The 22,053-nt window shown below is 39.7% G+C and overlaps 1 protein-coding gene across 1 annotated transcript in view; it reads left to right on the forward strand.

Annotated features, from left to right (window-relative positions):
- Window positions 1-22,053, forward strand: part of LOC140197203 (cadherin-related family member 2-like) — a 140,962-nt gene that overhangs the window by 55,614 nt on the left and 63,295 nt on the right. Inside the window, exons 14-17 of the mRNA XM_072257126.1 lie at window positions 9,469-9,633; window positions 9,723-9,787; window positions 11,606-11,852; window positions 20,252-20,491. Of these exons, the coding sequence (XP_072113227.1) occupies window positions 9,469-9,633; window positions 9,723-9,787; window positions 11,606-11,852; window positions 20,252-20,491 (717 nt within the window). The remainder of the gene's footprint in view (window positions 1-9,468; window positions 9,634-9,722; window positions 9,788-11,605; window positions 11,853-20,251; window positions 20,492-22,053) is intronic.

The raw sequence follows: 22,053 nt of genomic DNA on the forward strand, positions 1-22,053 counted from the left end.
GAAGCCTTTTTCTGCACAGTGAGTTCTTTTGATCTGGGATACCTTGTCTGAGATGCCAGTGAAAGCAGCTTCAATCTAAACTTTTGAAAAGAAGTTGGATAATCAAAAGGGGAGAGAATTACTGGGGCATGGGGAAAGACCAGGGAGTGGATTAATAGCCAGCTTTAACAAAGAGGCAGGCATGATGAACCAAAGGCTTCCTCCTGTGCTGCATTTTCTGTGATTCCAATGCAAGCTAGCAGTCTGTCCTGTCCTCAAGCTCTCGGCTGTGAAAGGTATGGTTTGGCGGGTAGAAATTTCATTCAGGCTCCATTCCAGAGACCCGGCCACATAATCCAGGCTGACACTCCAGTGCTTTAACAAGGGAACCTGTCATGCACAAATTGACTGTGGTATTTCCTCCATTTCAACACAGAGGAAATACTACAAAAGCTATTCAGTGGCTGCTTGTAAAGCAGAACAGGATGTTCTGAGTTCATGGAGCTCGTCAGACGTGGCTCACCCTTCTCTGGGTTCATATTCCACTCCGGAGGTCTGAACGCATCATTCCGACTGATTCTCCAGTCCAGTACTGGGGCAGTGTTAGGGGTGCTGTCAATAGGATAAGGATTAACTGACCAAAGGGCAAGCGTAGGAGATACTCCACCTGCCTTTTACCTTCAGTGTCCAGAATACCAAGTGTTCTCTCCAGTTAAAACAACAGTTATTTTGTGATTATTTCAATATTCAATGTTCAGGACATGGTCCCCTCCATTCTGGGGAAACCAAGTGCAGATCAGGTGTAGTTTTGCAGACCATATGTATTCCTGCTGAGAGTGTGACCCCATGATTTTGGTCACCTGAGCAACACACACAAGATGCTGGAGGAGCTCAGCAGGTCAGGTAGCATTTATGGAGAGAAATAAACAGTCAATGTTTTGAGTCTGGTGCTTGGGGGGGGGAGTCAGACTGGCTCCTTCCTCCTTCCTTTCCAGTTCTGATGAAGTGTCGCATCCGCCGTTTATTCACTTCTGTAGATGCTGCCTGACCTGCCGAGTTCTTCCAGTATTCTGTACGAGTTGCTCTGGATTTCTAGCATTTGCAGAATCTCTTGTGGCTTTGACGTTGTTCACCTGTCACTTCCCTCTCTAAACTCCCTATCCTCAGCCTCCTACACTGGCCCCATGAAACTCAAAGCAAGCTCAAAGAACAACATCTCACCTTCTCATACTGAGGTTATTGTCATGCGCATAAGTAGAGTGAGGTACAGGTACAATGATAAAAAAAAATAGAGCCAAATGCAGTTTTAACATAACAAACTGCTTCTCCTTTGTAGAAACAAAGTACCATATAACATATAACCATATAATAATTACAGCACGGAAACAGGCCATCTCGGCCCTTCTAGTCCGTGCCGAACTCTTACTCTCACCTAGTCCCACCGACCTGCACTCAGCCCATAACCCTCCATTCCTTTCCTGTCCATATATCTATCCAATTTAACGTTAAATGACAATATAGAACCTGCCTCATCCACTTCTGCTGGAAGCTTGTTCCACACAGCTGCTACTATCTGGGTAAAGAAGTTCCCCCTCATGTTACCCCTAAACTTTTGCCCTTTAACTCTCAACTCACGTCCTCTTGTTTGAATCTCCCCCACTCTCAATAGAAAAAGCCTAACCACGTCAACTCTATCTATCCCCCTCATAATTTTAAATACCTCTATCACGTCCCCCCTCAACCTTCTACGTTCCAAAGAATAAAGACCCAACTTGTTCAACCTTTCTCTGTAACTTAGGAGATGAAACCAAGGCAACATTCTAGTAAATCTCCTCTGTACTCTCTCAATTTTATTGACATCTTTCCTATAATTCAGTGACCAGAACTGTACACAATACTCCGAATTTGGCCCTACCAATGCCTTCTACAATTTCAACATTACATCCCAACTCCTATACTCAATGCTCTGATTTATAAAGGCCAGCATACCAAAAGCTTTCTTCACCACCCTATCCACATGAGATTCCACCTTCAGGGAACTATGTATCATTATTCCTAGATCCCTCTGTTGTACTGCATTCTTCAATGCCCTACCATTTACCATGTATGTCCTATTTTGATTAGTCATACAAAAATGTAGCACCTCACATTTATCAGCATTAAACTCCATCTGCCATCTTTCAGCCCACTCTTCTAAGTTGTCTAAATTTCTCTGCAAGCTTTGAAAACCTACTTCATTACCCACAACTCCACCTATCTTAGTATCATCTGCATACTTACTAATCCAATACAAAGCAGTAGGTACTAGAAATCAGGGAAAAATTGAGCAAATATTGGAAATAAGACCATAAGACCATATGTCATATGGTCTTATGGTCTAAAAACAGTAGCTACTAGAAGTCTAGAGCAAATTGAGAGAATTTTGGAAAGACTCAGTATGTCGGCAGGTTCTATGGAGAAAGAGACAGTGTTTTAGGCAAATAATTTTTCATCAGGAAGGCTACATTTCATGAAACACGTACTAACAATTGATATTGGCACTGGAATTTTTTTATTCCTGTCACATGTACTGAGTTACAGTGCAAAGCTTGTCTTTTATGTTGTTCATACAGATCAAAGCATTACGCAGAGCATTGAGGTAGAACAAGGTAAAACGGTAACAAAATGCAGAATAAAGCGTATCAGCTACTGAAAGAGTGGCGTGCAAGCAAGCTATAATAAAATGTAAGATCATATTGAGGTGGATTGTGAGGTTAATGATTCATCTCTCGAAGCAGGGAATCATTTACAGTAATAGTCATATAACAGTGGATAGAAGTTGTCTTTGAGCCTGGTGCTACATGCATTATGACTTTTGTATCTTCTGCCCAATGGACAGGGGGAGAAGAGAGATTTAGAGAGTGGGTAGGGTCATTGACTATGCTGGCTGCTTCACCAAGGTATTGAGGACTGTAGATACAGTGGGAGGCTGGTTCCCATGATGTGCTGTGCTGTGCCCACAGCTCTCTGCAGTTGGTTGCAGTGCAGAGCAGTTTCCGTATCAAGCCCATTCTTCTCTCCACAGTTATTTCCAGCATTTTGTTCACTATGTTTTATTACTTCACCCTTTCCTCCCAGTTATAGTGGTCATAACCTATCGATTCCATAGAAAATTTGCACTTGGTAGGATTTTAAATCTTCAAATATCAGTAATTCTCTCAAATACAGTTTAATGATTGGTCATTGCAAATGCAAGCTTTACAATGAATTAAAGCCCTTTTTTCTCTAACTCACACAGAAAGCACCTAGGAGACGACCCAGTTTACAAAGTCCAAAGATGGTTAGTAGGTTAACTGCTTAAATTGTTCCATGATTAAGCTATGGCTAAATTGGGGATTGCTGGGCAGAGTGGCTCGAAGGGCCGGAAGGGCCCGTTTCATGTGGTATCTCCAAATAAAATAAAGTCCCGCTTCATTTTTAAAGTGGATATCATGTAATATTCATTGAACTAGTGTATCCAATGCTCTCAAGTGCTTCGCCAGTTTCTTTCCAAAATCTTAAGGTCCAATGAAGGATCTCAGCCCAAAACATCAGCAGTTTATTCCTCTCCATACTTACTGCCTGACCTGCTGAGTTCCTTGAGTATTTTCTCTGTGTTACTAGCATCTTTGGAATCACTTGTGGTTATTGAGGTTTGTGTAGGCTAATAATAACTTTTAGCCCCAAGTGGAGCCCTTCTTTCATAGATACGCAAAATTATGGTCAAAAGCTTTGTTTTCAGATATGAGTTTTGGTTGTCACTACACTCTTGGTAGTTTCTGGCTGCTTTTTTGTATTCTGTCGTTTCTTTGTCAGATTTCCCATGAGAAATTCCTCAGATCTTATAGATGAAATATAAATGGTGTGTCACCATTGAAAACTCATAATATGTGCTTACTCTACATGCTCTTCCTTTGCCACTGGCATAACTTTGTCGGAAGTCTTGTCAACACAGTCAATATCAGAGTTACATTGACACTGCAGCCATGTCACAAGCATTCATCTGGAGCCAAAGCTTCTAATAAATAGGACACCATTCATTGGCACATGCTGCAAATGAAATAATGCCCACCACGTTGTTAGAGACACAAAAAGGAACTTCAAGTGCTCACTCCTGAAAGAGTTGCAATGTCTTTACATTTTCAAATGAGACTTGTTGATGCCTCTTTAGTCGGATTGATTTGCTTCAGACACTACTGACCGCATCCTGGGAAATTGAATCCATATGCAAGCTAACTGTTAGCAGGTCCCAACCAACACAATGTTTTCAAGTGTGGATGTCGAGGGAACATGAAGCTTAGTTTAGTTAACAGTGGTGGGGTGGGGTGGAGTGAAGGGGAATACAACTCTACAATTCATGTTTTCAATATTATTTATTTTCTTCTTCATTTGCACAGTTCGTCTTCCTTTTTCACATTGGTTGTTTGCCAGTCTTTGGTAGTTCTGCATTGATTCTTTTGTATTTCTCTGATCTACTGTGAATGTCTGCAAAAGATGGATCTCAAGGTAGTATATGGTCACATACATGCAATGCCCACTTTACTTGGAGTCTCCTGCGCTTATTAAAGTGGCCACTGTGTGTATGTTTGTAGCCTTCTGCTGTATAGCCCATCCACCTCAAGGTCTGATATATTGTGCATTCAGAGATGCTCTTTCCTGCTCACTGCTGTTGTAATGAGTGGTTATTTCAGTTACTGTATCATTCCTGTCAGCTTGAACCAACCAGGCCATTCTCCTCTGACCTCTCTCATTAACAAGCAACACACATAAAAGTTGCTGGTGAACGCAGCAGGCCAGGCAGCATCTCTAGGAAGAGGTGCAGTCGACGTTTCAGGCCGAGACCCTTCGTCAGGACACCTGTCGTTTGCATTTCTCTCATTAACAAGATATTTTCACCCACAGAACTGCTGCTCACTGGATTTTTTTTTGTTTTTCGCACTATTCTTCGTAAACTCTAGAGACACTAACAATTACTCCACAGTCAAAGTCACTTACATCATTCCCACTCTGATGTTTGGTTTAAACAGCTACTAAACCTCTGACCATGTCTGCATGCTTTTATGCATTGAGTTGCTGCCAGATGATTGGATGATGAGATATTAGCCCTAACAAGCTGGCGTACAGGTATACCTAATAAAGTGACCACTGAGTATATTTATACTCTGATAATAAATTTACTTTGATCTTTGTATACAGAGATGGAATTTTATGCTAAAGAGAGATGCAGAGATATAAGATGGAAGGGAACAAAGGAAAGTTTAATGACGATAAAGATTTTATATCTGAATATTTCATCATTGTTTCTCGATGGAAATCTATCCATTAATATAAGAACTCATTAGACTCAATCCAATTAAACAATGTTATTTGCGTATAGCAAAGCAAAGAAGGCAGTTTACAATGGAGGTCTGTTTTGCTACTGAAGCAAGTATTTGCAGATAAATTGCGTGTCTTTTAAGATTGATGCTGTTCCAACAAAAGCCAATTATAATAAATTTAGTTAATTTCAATTGTTTGCTTGAATTGAGAATAAACAAGTAATTCATAATGTGGATTGCAAATGATTTCAACTTATTATTAAGTTTGCCAAGACTGATCTATTTAAAATAATAACTTTAAGCCATATAGCACATAATGGATAAAAATTTGTTTATTTGGTCTGTGTTTCCACTATAACGCACTTGTGATGAATTTCCTCTCTGTTGTACAGAACAGTTTTGAAAAGATTACTTGTAAAGAATTTTGAATGGAAGTTGTTTCTTTCTCAAAATCTGCTCTCACAGGACTTTGCCTGGAATGTTCTTGCTGCAACACCATTTGCTCATGAATAAGCTCCCCATCAAGGAACTCGGGCTCAAAGTTGATGACCTGGAATTTGAGCTTCAAACACTGCAATGCATCAGGAAGGGGAAAAGTTACCCGAACACTGTGTTTCAAGTGGCAGTCACACCCATTAGGTTAACTACTTCAAATTCAGTCTGTACTCAGGGACAAGGGGGTGTGAGTGAGGCAGGCAGGAGGATTGAAGGTGTAGAGCTGAAGGAACCTCAGTGCTTGAGCTTGCCCAACAGGCCTGAGATTGTTGCTCCCAGGCAGTGGGAGTGGGGACTGTAGGAAGGATGAGGAATCTAACCATGGCACCGTGGTTCAGATAGCAATTCAAGAGAGGTGGGGGTGGGAGGAGGGGAGGGAAGAGAAATGTAGTTGTAATTGGCGATAGTGTAGTCAGGGTATTAGATGCAATTCTCTGTTGCAAAGATTGAGAGTATCAAGGGCTGAGATGCCTGTCTGGTGCCTGTGTTCGAGACATCTCAGCTTCAGATGAATTTGGAGTGGGAGGGGAAAGATCCAATTGTCATGGTCGATGTGGGTACCAGCAATGTAGGAAGAACAAGGAAAGTGGTTCTGCCGAGGAAATTTGAACGGCTAGGGACTAAATTAAAATGCAGAACCAAAAAGGTAGCAATATGTGGATTGTTACCTGAGCCATGTGCAAATTGGCACAGGCTTTAAATAAAATAGTAGCAGTCTGCGTTCATCAGTTTGGGAAAGTATAGATAAATTAACAGGAAGAAGAATGCTGATTCAAGATTCAAGATATAAGATTGTTTAATCTAATTTCCCAAACACATGTGTAAAGGAGAATGGAAAAAAAATGTTACTCCAGATCTGATGCAGCATAAAAGAAATCATAATAAGATAACGAACACAATAATAATAAAAACCACAATAAAAATAAATAAGTAAGATAGCTTATATGCACAGATTGATTATATGTCCATAAAGTGAGGCTGGGCAAAGGAGTTCTGTACTTAAGGTGACTGACAGGAAATTATAAAGTAGTGGTGGTGGGGGGTGTGGAGAGGTGGGTTAGTGGGTGGAGGTGTTGATCAGCCTTACTGTTTCTGTTTTTGAGTCTGGTGTCCTGGTGTGGATTCTAAGGGAGTAGAACAAACAGTCCATGAGCAGCGTGGGTGGTATCCTTTATCATGTTACTGGCCCTTTTCCAGCAGCTTTCTGTATATATGTCATTGATGGTTGGTAGGCTGTTGCCAATAAAGTGTTGGCAGTTTTAACTACTCATTGTCTGTCGCTGTGCAGTTTCTGTACCAAGCAGTGAGGCACCTTGTTAAGATGCTGTCTACTGTGCATCTGCAGAATGACATGAGTATTGATGTGCTAAGTCCAGCTCTCTTCAGCCTCCTCAGAAAATAGAGGTATTGGTGAGGTTTCCAAATGGACTTCACTCCAGGGTGTAACTGATGAGAATATGGAGGCATTGGTAATGATATTTGAAGAATCACTAAATTCTGCAATGTTTCCAAAGTCACAAGTGTTACTCCAATTTTTAAGAAGTAAGAAGGGAGAGAGGCAAAAGACAGGTAATTATAGCTCACTTAGCAAGACTACTGGATGGCAAGATGTTAAAATACATTATTAGGGATACATTATTCAGGTACTTGGATTCCTATGTTAATATAAGCCAAAGTCAGCATGGTTTCTATAAGGGGAAATGTTACCTGACAAATCTGTTGGAATTCTTTGAGGAAGAAATAGACAGAATAAACAAAGGTGAGTTGGTGGGTATTGTTTACTTGGATTTTCAGAAGGTCTTTGACAAGTTACTGCATGTGAGGCTGCTAAACAAGATAAGAGCCCATGGTATTACAGGGAAAATACTAGCATGGATATAAGATTGGCTAACTGTCAGTTCAAAGATTGGGAATGAAAGAGGCCATTTTTGGTTAGCTGCTGGTGAATGTTTTTATTTTGCAGGGGTTGGCATTGGATCTGCTATGAAAGTCATCAACTTTGAGCAGCAACAGACGAGTATGGCCATACAATCTGTGGGAAGGAATAAACACTTAAACTATTTTATAAACATGGAACAAATTCAAAAATCAGAAGTCCTAAGGGACTTGGGAGTCCTAGGACCCTAAAGATTAACCTGCAGGTTGCCTTAAGGAAGGCAAAGGCAATATTAGCTTTTACTTTGAGAGGACTAGAATATAAAAGCAAGGATGTAACACTGGGACTTTATAAGGCATTGACTAGACTATATTTGTAGTATTGTGAGCAGTTTTAGACTCCATATCTAAGGAAGAATGTGCTATCATTGGAGAGGTTCTGGAGAGAGTGTACAATAATTATCCCGGGAATAGCACTGGGCCTTGTACTTGCTGGAGTTTAGAAGAATGAGGGGAATCGCATTGAAACCTGCCATATATTGAAAGGCCTAGATAGAATGAAGAGGATGTTTTCAATAGTGAGAAAATCTAGGACCAGAGTGTACAAGTCTCAGAATAGAAGGACGTCCCTTTAGAACAGAGATGAGGAAGATGAGGTCAGAGGGTGGTGAATCTGTGGAATTTATTGCTATAAACAGCTGCAGAGGACAAGGCATTAAGTATATTTAAAATGGAGAATGATGTGTTCGTTATTAGTAAGGGATCAAAGATTACAGAGTGAAGGCTGGAGAATGATTAGATTAGATTAAATAAAATTAGATTAGATTAGGTTAAATTTATTTGTCACACGTACATCAAAACATTAACATATAGTTGAAATGTGTATTTTGCATCAATGAAGAACACAGTCCAACAATGTGCTGGGGGCAGCCTGCAACTGTTGCCATCCTTCCAGCGTCCACATAGCTTGCCTACAATTTACTAACCCTGAATGTGACATGTCCGTCTTTGGAATGTGGGAGGAAGCCAGAGCATGTGGAGGAAACCCACATGATCACAGGGGAAACACACCGACTCTTTACAATCAGCAGCAGGAGCTGAACCCCAATCAGTGATCGATGGTGCTGTGGAGCATTGTGCTAACTGCTACAACACTGTGCCGTACTGTGGGGTTGACAGACATGTTTGAATGGTGGAGCAGACTTGTTCAACCGAATGGCCTAATTCTGCTCCTATGTCTTATGGTCTTATGGTCTATAAGCAAAAGTAAGAACCCAGAGGTTTCTATGTTTGAGATTGCCTCTCCATGCCTTATTCTCAACACATTCAAATGTTTACTGCCAATATGCCTGTACTCCATTGCTTCAATTGAAAATTGTCATCCTCAGGTTCAAATACTTCCAAGCCTTTCTTTATAAATTCCTCCAGCTAGCCCTTTATCCTCCCATTGTGCTGTGTTATAAACACAGAACCCAAAAACTGGTGACTGCCTTCAGATCCCAATGCATTGGAAAGTTCTTCCTGAACTTCACAGTATTACCTACATCTCCTTCTTTGATTCCCATTTTCTTGGCATAGCCTCCTCTTTCCATCTTCTTGTCCTTTTCATGCTTAAACCACATCAATAAAATACCTTGAAGCTATTTTGTACAGTAAAAGTGCTGTACCATTTCTAAGCTTTCTTGCTGTGGTCTTTTGTCATCAACACCTGATCACTCAGCTGCATGATTTATGACTGTAATAAATTAATAGCTTCTCAAAGTATAGAATGTTATTCTTCCAGATTTTGGCCATGGAATTGGAGACAAAAGAAAGGTTCAGTTCCATTGCAAGTATTCGTATTGTCATAACGGACATAAATGATAACCGCCCAGTGTTTAACCAGGATTACTTTATACTGGAAGTGCCAGAAGATAGCGCAAGTGGCTACAATGTGACTTGCATTACCGTAAGAAGCTGCAGTGAAAATATTTTTACATGATATTTCAGAATCCTTTATATACAACATATTAATTCATTTTTTTAATGTATCCAAAGGCTACAGATCAAGACAGTGCAAGTTTTGGTGAGATAACCTACCAACTTTTTGGATCGGACAGTGTGTAAGTTTCCCAATCTCTACATCTGGCTAACCATGGTGACGCTACTCACACTAGGCTCAATGTCAAATCACCAGTGGTGACAGTTCAACCAGTGTTGAATGCCAAGTCATGCGGTTGGAAGCTCAGCTTCCTAAGGTTAAACAGTCACATTTACGGACATATTTGTATTTGTGGTGAGTTGGACGAATGGCCTTAGGAAATGAAATGATGTACCATTGGAAAAGAAAGACAACCATTTGAACAAATACTTCATATGTATCATCAAATGTATATTCCCCTTTGAACGGAACTAAATTGAACGTTCATAGACTGTTTCAAGGACCCTGCGGTTTGATGATTAATATTCTGTGTATTATTTGCTACTTTTTACAGTTTTTGCGTGATTGTTCTTCTTTTCTATGCGCTGGGTGTTTGATATTTTCTGTCAGCGGGTTCCATGGTGTTGCTTTGTTTTGTGACTGCCTGTGGGAAGACAAATCTCAGAGTTGTATACTGCATACATACTTTGATAATAAATGAACTTTGAATCTCTGAGGGCTAAACCTCCTCTAGAGAAATGTACAACTATGGCAAATCAGGTATGAATTAAAAGAACAGCTTCATAATGTTGCTAGAATGTGCAGTGAGGTAAAGGACTAGGAAGGATGAGGAAAGGATGAGGAAGAAACTGATAAAAAGGGAGGAGGTACATGGTTAGTCTATCAGGAGACATAAAAACAAATAACAGGAACTTCGATAAGTGTGTTAAAGCAAGAAATGAGTGAACGCCAGCATGAAGTTGCATTGGAGACAAAAACAAGAGAAATTATAATGCAGAGTAGGGAAATATCAGCACTGGAAAACAAATATTGTGCATTTGTTTTCAGAGGAAAGGTGTAAAGAACTTACCAGAAATGACCAAATGGACCAAAGGGACCAAAGGGACTGATGAGGGTAAATGTTAAATCAACTAACACCAAAAAAGAAAAAGCACTGAAAAGTTGCAAAACCCACTGGAGTTCTTGGACTCCATTCGAGTTTCTTTTGAGATTTAACTGCAAAGATAACAAAGGCTTTGATTCTCAGAAATCCCTTGTAAATCGAGCAATTCTCTTAAATTACGAGGTAATAAATATACCTCTCTTATCGTGAAAGGAGAAAGGTTGAACAGGAAATAATAACTCAGTTAGCCTGACATCAATAGTGGTTGAATGATAGCATTTATTATATTGGCATATGGAAAATCACAGTATTATTAAGCAAATCATGAAAGGAAAAATAAAGGAAAGGTTGACAAATCTATTGAATTTATTTGAGGGTTTAACCAAGAGGGTGGATAGCTACTGGTTATGGCATACTTGCACTTTCTAAAGTCCCACATAGCAAGTTACTTGATAAGCTTAGGGCTCAAGGAGAAGACTGGTTAACAATTATGTTCCTTTATGACACTCCAGTGTTGCAATTTAGGGTGCAGATGATCAAGTGGTTGTTTTCACTAACAAGATCAGATGAAGTTAACAAAGTAAAATCTCCCAAACTCAGTCCATATTGAGCTCAGTATTAGCTTTCAAATACCAGAATTATAATACAGGAATTAGCATATAGATTTTTCTGAGATGGCAACTTTTTTTTCTTGCTGTAGCTGATAAAGCCACTAAGCTCCTATTACTCACTGCCAACTCTCCCAAAAAATCCATAAATTGCAGATTGGATAAGAAGTTGAAATGAATTAATATCTTTGTTTCAATGTGAATATTCAAAATTTTATGACCAGAATCAAAATGATGGTCAGTAATCACTAATCAGATATTTGTTTCTGTTTTGCTTCAACCATGACAGGTTGCAGACATTTGATGTGGACCCACTACTTGGGATGTTCTTTGTAAAAAATAAAACCCTTTTGGACAGGGAGAGAAGACCTCAGTTTTTTGTCACAATACAAGCCAGGGATGGTGGAGGTCTTACAACCAATGCACAAATAGACATTTCCATTTCTGATGCAAATGACCAAGTGCCTGTTTTCCAGAGAAATAGTTACAGTGGATTTATTAAGGAAAACGAGGTTAAAAATATTGTCCAGGTTCAGGTATGTATCAAATTCTCAATAATTTATTCCAATTTTTGAATGATTAATGTAGTGTTTATGATCCAGCTGTCCACTGTTGCTTCAGCATTTTGTCATAAGATGAGAAACTAAGATTATATTTTACAGAATGTAGAAAGTTAACTTGATCAAGGTTTTCAAGACATAAAAATATATATTTTGGAGATATTAGTTGTAGAGTCATAGAACAAAATAGGCCCTTCAGCCCATCTAGTCCATGCCAAACTATTAATCGGCCTAGTCCCATCAACCTGCTTCCGAACCATAGTTCTCAATACCCCTCCCATCCATGTAACTGTACAAATTTCTCTTAAAAGTTGAAATTGAATCTGCATCCACCACTTCTGCTGGCAACTCATTCTACACCTTCATCACCCTCTGAGTGAAGAAGATCCCCTTCATGTTCCCCTTAAGCATTTAAGCTTTCGCCAAAACCATAACCTCTAGTTCTAGTCTCAGTAAAAAAAGCTTGCTTGCGTTTACCCTATCTATATCCTTATAAATTTGTGTACCTCTATCAAATCTCCCATCATTCTCCTGCACTCTAGGGAATAAAATCCTAACCTATTCAACCTTTCCCTATCATTCAGGTCCTTGAGTCCTGGCAACATCCTAGTAATACTTCATATATCCTTGTAATACTTCATATATTGATGAAGAATTCCTGTGGTTTGACCTTGTACTTAATCTTCAGAAATTGTTTAAAAAGACTTCTACAGGCAGAAATTTTAAATTCTATCCTGTTCTTATCAGACTTTTGAACAGACTTCTCATACTCTAAAGGATGAGCTCCTGATCTCCAAATCTACCTCACTGTGGCCCTAGCACTATATTGGTCTACCTGCATTGCATTTACTCTGTAAATACTTGTAATTGCTTATTTATTTGTTGTTATTGTTTCTTCATTTTGTATTTGTATAGTTTGTTGTCTTCTGCACTCTGGTTGAATGTCCAAGTTGGGCGCTCTTTCATTGTCTCTGTTATGGTTATTATTTTATAGATTTATTGAGTATGCTCACAAGAAAATAAATCTCAGGGTTGTATATGGTGACATACAGTATATGGACTTTGAAGTTTGAACTATAACACAATATTTTGCCGTATTTTCTTCTTTACTCTATTTATTTATGGAATTATCTCTATGGATATTTTGAAACTTATGCATTTCGCTGCATCTCAGTACATCTAACAATAGTAAACCATTCCAATTCCAAAATGTGGAAATAGCTTGAGCAAAGAGCAACTAATTTTTTCAAATTCAGTCATTCATGGGATAATGACATTGCTGGAAAGATAAGCATTTATTATCTCTTCATAATTTATCCCTTGACAGAAAGGGAGTTCTTCTCAATACAGAGGGTAGGTAAGAGTCAACTTTTCTTGAGGGTTTATTGCCACATTAAGGCCAGACTGGTAAGGCTATCAAATTTCTTTCTCTAAGGGATGATAATGAACCAAGTGGATTTTTATAATTAATTTCTTGGTTGCTATTATTGATTATTTTTAATTCCAGATTTATTTATTCACTTAAATTTAAATTTCCCAACTACTTCAATGGGATTCAAACTCATTCTCTGGGTGAAGACTTGACAGCTACTTTGGCGCAGTGTTTGGCCAATTGTTTACTACTTGTCTGTGACTGATGCTGTTGAACCAAAACTATTAAGGGATCAAATTCAGCTCCTTTTCCCTAAAAATGGAAACTACTATGGCTTTTCTCTCTTGGAATAATGCAGTAATTTAACCCCATAGGACTCTAATGTTTTGGTTAGGTTTTCATCGGAAAGTATGGGAGCTCTGGAAGAAGTGCTTTGCATCTGCATTCTTGTTTCAAGAATCATACTTTCTTATCATTGCCAAAAATATTTTTATCACAGGACTTCACAGAGTAGAGGCAGGCAAACCTCATCGGTGTACCACAAAAGTACTGCCAAGTGTTTTATTTATTCACTTAAATGAGGCCAGGAACCTTGACATAGTAATACATTGTTACAATGCTGCAAAGTCTCCAGACCCCTTCACTGAATCACTTAGGAATCACTTTGATCTGTTGAGTTCCAGATGCAATTTGTGGTTTCTTACATGAAATCATAGATATGTCAAACAGCATCAATGAGTAGATCCCTCCCTTTAATTTTCCGTGTAGTAACCAATGTGGGCAAACTGGTCTGAGGCCTACCCAAGAGTATGCCATTGAGTGGCAAAAGACCAGGAATATAGTTATACTGTGATTACTGTGAGAGTGATTAATGGTTCAGTTACTTCAGACTCTGTTAAAAGAGTTTTAACTTTTTAATAAAGGTCACAGATTACCTAGAGAATTAGGCAATAATAAAATACTTATTAGTTTATTACAATTACAACATGACAGTTAATCTATGACAGCTGACAGGAATCTTCACTCACTCTCTCTCTCTCTCTACTTCTCTTGAAATCTGTAGTTTGCTTTGTTCTGTCCCCTCCACCTAAGTGTGGTGTTGAGTGAGCCTAAAATATTTGACAGATGAAATTAGTGGCGTGGAAGTTCTCAAATCTATCACAAATTTAGCTACTCCCTTGACCAATCACTGGTGGAAGAGTTGGGCTGAAGGCCTAGTTTCCATGCTTTTTCCTCTATGACTCCAAGGCAGCTATCATGATGGATATTCCTCCTTAGATACCCAAGTAGGAACACTTCATGTTTTTAACTAATTTCTGTGGGACATACTAGCTAATAATTGGTTATATGCAACATCATCTTCAGTTCCTTATCAAACTGATGAATGCTTTGCTAAAGGATGTTCTCTGGCCTTGTACACATTCCACTGATAATTTCTGTAAATAATTTCATTATACCTTCCAGGGTCACATTGACAAAGCCAAGACAGATGGATGGTACAAACAAGCTGTAACCCACTTGGAATGAGTCTTCTAATAACCACTCTTGACAAATCATTGACTCCTAATGAGCACAAATTTCTTCCAAACTAATACTTATTAAAAGACTATTTATTATTCTTGGGACCAACTGACCCATGCAATCTGTTTCATCAGTACAGGCTTTTTGATCTCATATTATTCACTATAAGTTGGACCATGTATAGCTTTGATATGATATATTCCAGTTCACTATTCTTGGATAAAGAGCTCAGAATCAGACAATGAATTTGCTATGGAAGTAGCAACTTTACAAAGCCCCAACGAAGTAGAAAATGTAGACAGTCTACTCCATGAAAGATCTCTTCTCTACGAAAAGTTCAGTCTGCACACAGTCCAGGTGAAAGTACATCAATCCTACACATTGTCTCTGTTTCCTTCTCCAGTGATGCTACTTGAAGTGTTGAGTATTTCCAGTATTTTATATTCTACTTCAGATTTCAAGCATTTATTAAAGCATTTTTTTGCTTTACAACTAGTCATAGAGTTACAAAGTTATACAGCATAGAAACAGACCCTTTGGCCTATCTTGTCCATGCCAACCAAGGTGCCTATCTAAGATAGTCCCATTTGCCAGTGTTTGGCTCATATCCCTCTGAATCTTTCCTACCTGTCCAAGTGTCTTTTAAACATTGTAATGTACCCAGCTCTAGGCAACACATTCTATAAATCACCCTCTGGCAGCTTCTTCCCTAATTCTACCACCCTCTGTGTGAAAAGTTTGCCCTCATTTCCCTTTTAAATGTCTACCCTCTCATCTTAAATCTATGACCTCTAGTTTCAGACTTTCCAACCCTGGGAAAAAGACCATCCACCTTAACTGTACCTCTTATGATTTTATAAACCTCTACGAGGTCACTACACATTTCTTCCTCCCCACTGTAAACAACCCCAGCCCATCCAGTCTCTCATTATATTTGAATCATAAGACCATAGGAGCAGAAATAGGCCATTCAGCCCATCGAGTCTTCTCTGCCATTCAATTATGGGCTGATCCATTTCTTCCAGCCATCCCCATTCCCCTGCCTTCACCCCATACCTTTTGATGCCCTGGCTAATCAAAAACCTATCTATCTCTGCTTTAAATACACCCAATGACTTGGCCTCCACAGGCACTCATGGCAAAAAATTCCACAGATTTACCACCCTCTGACTAAGGTAATTTCTCCGCATCTCAGTTCTAAAAGGACGTCCTTCAATCCTGAAGTCATGCCCTTTTGTCCTAGAATCCCCTACCATGGGAAATAACTTTGTCATATCTAATCTGTTCAGGCCTTTTAACATTCCGTCAGTCCTGACAACATCCTTCAGGAAGTCTGATCAGCTGGCTATACTTTTACTCCCTGAGTATAGGCAGAGACTGAAGACTGCAGCATTAGTGAGGACCAAGAAGAAATGGACAAGGGAAGCACAGGAGTGCTTACAAGACTGCTTTGAATTGGTTGACTGATTCACTTTCCAATCTGGATGAGTATGCTGCAGTTGTTACCAACTTCATTAAAACCTGTGTGGATGAGTGTGTGCCCACAAAGACTTGAGGTACATTCCCAAAGTAAACGCCATGGATGAACCAGGAGGTATGTCATCTGCTGAAGGCTAGATCTATGGCATTCAAGTCTGGTGACCTAGGTCTGTACCAGAAAACCAGACATGAGTTGCGGAGGGCTATTTCAAGGGCGAAGAGATGATGTTGAATGAGGTTGGCGGCGACACTGGGTGTACGACAATTCTGGCAGGGTTTGCAGGACATTACTTCCTAGAAAGTGAAACCCAATAGCTTGAGTGTCAGCCATGCTTCACTACCAGATGAACTCAATGCCTTCTATGCCCGCTTTGAAAGGGAGAAAATAACTGCAGCTGTGAAGATCCCTGCTGCACCCAGTGACCCTGTGACCTCTGTCTCAGAGGCTGATGTTAGTCTGTCTTTAAAGAGGGTGAATCCTCGCAAGGTGGAAGGCCCTGACGGAGTACGGGGTAAGGCTCTGAAATCTTGTGCCAATCAACAGGCGGGAGTATTCAAGGACATTTTCAACGTCTCTGCTATGGGTGGAAGTTCCCACTTGCTTCAAAAAGGCAACAATTATACCAGTGCCTAAGAAAAATAATGTGAGCTGCCTAAATGACTGTCGTCCAGTAGCACTCAGATCTACAATGATGAAATGCTTTGAGAGGCTGGTCATGACTAGAGTGAACTCCTGCCTCAGCAAGGACTGGACCCACTGCAATTTGCCTATCGCCACAATAGGTCAACAGCAGACGCAATCTTAATGGCTCTGCACACGGTCTTAGACCACCTGAACAATACGTACACCTATGTCAGGATGCTGTTCATCGACTATAGCTCAGCATTTAACACCATCATTCCCACAGTACTGATTGATAAGTTACAGAACCTGGGTCTTTGTACCTCCCTCTGCAACTGGATCCTCGACTTCCTAACCGGAAAACCACAGTCTGTGTGGATTGGTGATAACATCTCCTCCTCACTGATGATCAGCAGTGGTGCACCTCAGGGGTGTGTGCTTAGCCCACTGCTCTACTCTCTATATACCCATGACTGTGTGGCTAGGCATAGCTCAAATACTATCTATAAATTTGCTGACAATACAACCATTGTTGGTAGAATCTCAGGTGGTGACAAGAGGGCATACAGGAGCGAGATATGCCAACTAGTAGAGTGGTGCCGCAGCAACAACCTGCTACTCAACGTTAGTAAGACAAAAGAGCTGATAGTGGACTTCCGGAAGGGTAAGACAAAGGATTGCATACTAATCTGCACAGAGGCATCAGAAGTGGAGAGAGTGAGCAGTTTCAAGTTCCTGGATGTTAAGATCTCTGAGGACCTAATCTGGTCCCAACATATCGATGCAGCTATAAAGAAGGCAACACAGTGACTATACTTCATTAGGAGTTTGAAGAGATTTGGTCTGTCAACTAAAACACTCACTAACTTCTATAGATGTACGATGGACAGCATTCTGACAGGCTGCATCGCTGTCTGATATGGAGGGGCTACTGCACAGGACCAAAAGAAGCTGCAGAGGGTCATACATTTAGTCAGCTCCATCTTGGGCACTGGCCTACAAAGTACTCAGGGCATCTTCAAGGAGCGATGTCTCAGAAAGGCAGCTTCCATTATTAAGGACCCTCAGCACCCAGGGCATGTCCTTTTCTTACTGTTACCATCAGGTAGGAGGTACATAAGCCTGAAGGAACAAACTCAGTGATTCAGGAACAGCCTCTCTCCTCTGCCATCCGATTCCTAAATGAACATTGAACCCGTGAACACTACCTCACTCTTTTAATATATATTATGTCTGTTTTTGCACATGTAAGAGGGTTTTGTCTCTTATGTTACTGCGTAGGCTCATTAAACTGGCTCCTTTGTTATGTTATACTTGGGAATGCTTCTTTGTTGTGTTAAACGCTGAGAAAGTTTGCACTAGCAGCTTGTTTTGGTTTAGGGTGTGATAAGAATATGTTATGAACCAATTGGGATAGTTGTTATGGTTTTGGTGTATTTGAAGATACTGTATGTGCGGGGTTTTGGGGCAGAAGGCGGGAGAAAGAGACAGAGGTTGGACCAGGTGCTGTGATGTCTGCTAATGGGGTCGGACCCCGAGGAGGGCGTTCGACGAGGAGACGGAGACGGACTCCTGTGGAGCATCTGGTTGACCACCTTTGTTGGTCCCAGGCGGCCGGTCGAGGTGGTCCGAGGGGTCGCAGGGTGAAGAATAAGGGTCCTAAGCTCCAACTGTTCGTGCACAGAGAGATTGAACTTTGATAAGTGTGGTGCCTTTTATTTTCCTTTTATATTTTATTCTCTATTAATTATATAGTTCCAGTAATATCTATAAACTGTAAATAATTTAATTGTATCTGGTGTATTGTCTGTTATTTGGGTGGGGTGGGGTACATCACACAGCATCCACACAAACTAATTACCCAGTTTGGCGGGGCCGGGGGCTGTTTCCCTAGACGACAGCGAGCTGAGCGACCCTGAGGTTCGCCAGGGCGGCTACACATGATTTTTAACCTATTCAACATACATATACTGTAATTTATTTATATATTTTTAAATTATTCTTCTATATTACATAGTGCATTGAACTGCTGCTGCTAAGTTAACAAATTTCACAACACATGCCGGTGATAATAAACCTGATTCTGATTCTGATTCTGAATCTCTTCCAAATGTGAGCTTAATCACATCCTTTCTATTGTATAACAACCAGTACTGCAGACAGTCAGCAAAGTGTGGTTTCACCAAAATCGTGTACAGATGTACCATGGCATCCAACTCTTGTGCTCAATTGGCAAGAAGTGTCGGTAGAGAAAGACTTTCAGGTGATCACAGTAAAATCCATTCAGTGTGAGCAACCTCTTAAATTAAACACAAAAGAAAACCCTAGGAGGTGGAATAGGCCATTTGGCCCTTCAAGCCTGTCCCATTATTCAATGTGATCATGGCTGAATTTCCCTCGGTCCCATCTCCTCTTCTGTGCCTATTATTTATGACATTCAATTCCAAGATCTTTCAAAGATATATCTGCCATCTTTTGAAATTCCCTTACAATCCACAATCCTCCTAGCCTTATCTTAAATAAACTGCTATAAGTGGCAGGGTTCAATTCCCTGTGAGGAATTTGCATGTTTCCCCCATGACCACGTAGGTTTCCTTCGGGTGTTCCGGTTTCCTGCTGCATTCCAAAGACGAACGGGTTAGCAAAGGTTGGTAAGTTGCGGGCATGTGATGCTGCTGCCAGAAGCATGACAGCTCTTGCTGACTTTCCCCAACACTTGCTTGGATTGCGTTGGTCATTGACACAAAGAACGCATTTCACTAGATGCTTTGATGTTTCAATGTACATGTGACAGATAAAGCTTATCTTTAATCTTTAATAAATCTAATAATTACATTCCTTTCCACATTCACATTCTTGACATGTTTGAAGTCCCATAAGGCAATAATGCATAGTACTTGATTAATTTAAACCAAAATCCTCTTTACTCATTCACTTTGATCTCAGTCTGTGCCGCAAGATAAGTGATGGTAATCCAACAGCCAGTTTCACAGCCTACCTGATTTTCCTTTCCTCCTGTTTCCTTCAGATGTTTCATTTAGGCTGGTCTTAATCTTACAAAATACAAGCAGGTTACTTGTGTGTTTTTTTTAACTATAGGAAGCTATTTGGACCTTGCTCTGATGTAATAAAACACTATTTGTTAACATAGGGATACTTGCCTGTTTTGAGTAAAGTCTCCACACATAGATAGGTCTCCAGAATGGACTCACTTATATTAATACTTAGCCACTAAATCACCTGGTAAACTGCTAACCTTCAGTTAATCTTCAATGATTAACTCAAGTTATTGGCACATGATCAATTTTCATCTTCCAGCTAATATGATTTACAACAGTAAGGCCAAATCTCATTAATATTCTTGTACTTAATCATTTCCAGGCTTTTGACAGGGACCAAGAGAATTCCCCAAACAGTGAAATTACATACAGAATCATTGATGGAGATCTGACTGAACATTTTATAATTAATCACTCCAATGGAGTAATATCTGTGGTCAAGCCACTGGACAGAGAATTCATGGACCCTTCTCTGAATGGAGTTGTTAACCTGATTATCCAAGCCAAAGATGGTGGTCATCCAGCTCTCAGCTCCTCAGTGCAAGTTGCCATCACAGTTGAGGTATGATAATAAAACACTTGTACTCAATTCTATATATTTTTAAAATTGTTTACAGAATATAGCTGTCATTAACAATGACAGCAATTATAGTATATTACTGATTGTCCTTGAACTGAGGACCTGATTAAAAGTCAACCTCGTTGTTGGGTCTGGTCTCCTCACATACAGGCTAAACTAGGTAAGGACAGCATATCATAAACACAAAATGCTAGAAATCCAAAGCAACACATACAAAACACAATGAACTCAGCAGGTCAGGCAGCATCAATAGAAATGAATAAACAGTTGACGTTTTATTCCTGAAGGAGATTAGTGAAGCAAATTGGTTTTTACAACAATTTAGTAACTTCATGGCCAGCATTGTTAAGACAAGCTTTAATTTCATGTTTTATTTAATTATCTGAAATTAAATTCCCTAGTGCCAGGACAGAATTCAAATTCATATCTCTGGAGCAGTCTGAAATATTATTCTAGTAATTTTCCCATTATATGCATCTCTAGTAATCATTTATATTATATAAGTGGAGTTTTGTTGCCAATGTTCCTAAGTAGTCTATAGTTAGAGCAGAATCAGAATCTGGTTTAATATCACTGGATATGTCATTAAATCTGTTGTTTTGTGGCAGCAGTACAGTGTAATTCCACAAAAAATTATAAATTAAAATAAGAAATACATTTTGCTCTCTTTTTGCAATACATATTTAATTTAATGTCTATCACACACACGCACGCACACACACACACACACACACACACACATATATGTATACATTAAATTTAAGTATTGCAAACAGAAAGTAAAACCTAGTAAGGTAGTGTTCATTGGTCGGTTTGTTGTCCATTCAGAAATCTGATGGTGGAGAAGAAGAAGCTATTTCCACAACATGATTGTGTGTCTTCAGAATCCTGTATGTCCTCACTGATGGTAGCAATGAGAAGAGGACACAATTGTGATATTCTACTACTCATCTTTTTCTCTGTTAAAACTAGGCCATGACAAATGCCTTGAAATTTTCAGTCAATTAAGTCAAAGAAGTTTCAAAGTTAAATGAATGGCTTTCTTTCAAGGTCAATTTGTATCTGCAAGGATCTTAAAAGTTTTTCTTTCTTTAATGACCTCCCAAAAGCTGTGGAGAAAGTGAAAGAGAATTTATCTTTGGTTTCTAGAATTAAAGAAGTGCAAGAGCATTTGCTGCCTGTTGTAGTCCCCTTCTCATATTCCATTCACTTCAGTGCAGGAGGGCAGCCAGTTGTGATCCCATTGGGGGAGGAGGAGGGACCATCACTTTCTGCTGCTATTCCACCCAGAGCCTCACAAGATAATGATGTGACACCCAGGCTCCTCTCATACATGATCTCCCTGTCCATCCACTTTCCCTCTACCTCTCATTTGTCCATCATTGTCTATTCCATTGACTTTTAGCCTCTTTCATGGGCTCCCTTTTTAAAGAAACTTGACGTACTTTAACTCCAAAACTGTGTCTCAAGAAAGGTCCTAGGTCCACATTTGTGCTTGTTTGAAATCATTTGGAAGAACAAATTCATGATTTCTGAACTTCTGG

Source organism: Mobula birostris, chromosome 5 (assembly GCF_030028105.1).
Source record: "Mobula birostris isolate sMobBir1 chromosome 5, sMobBir1.hap1, whole genome shotgun sequence".
Classification (NCBI taxonomy): domain Eukaryota; kingdom Metazoa; phylum Chordata; class Chondrichthyes; order Myliobatiformes; family Myliobatidae; genus Mobula; species Mobula birostris.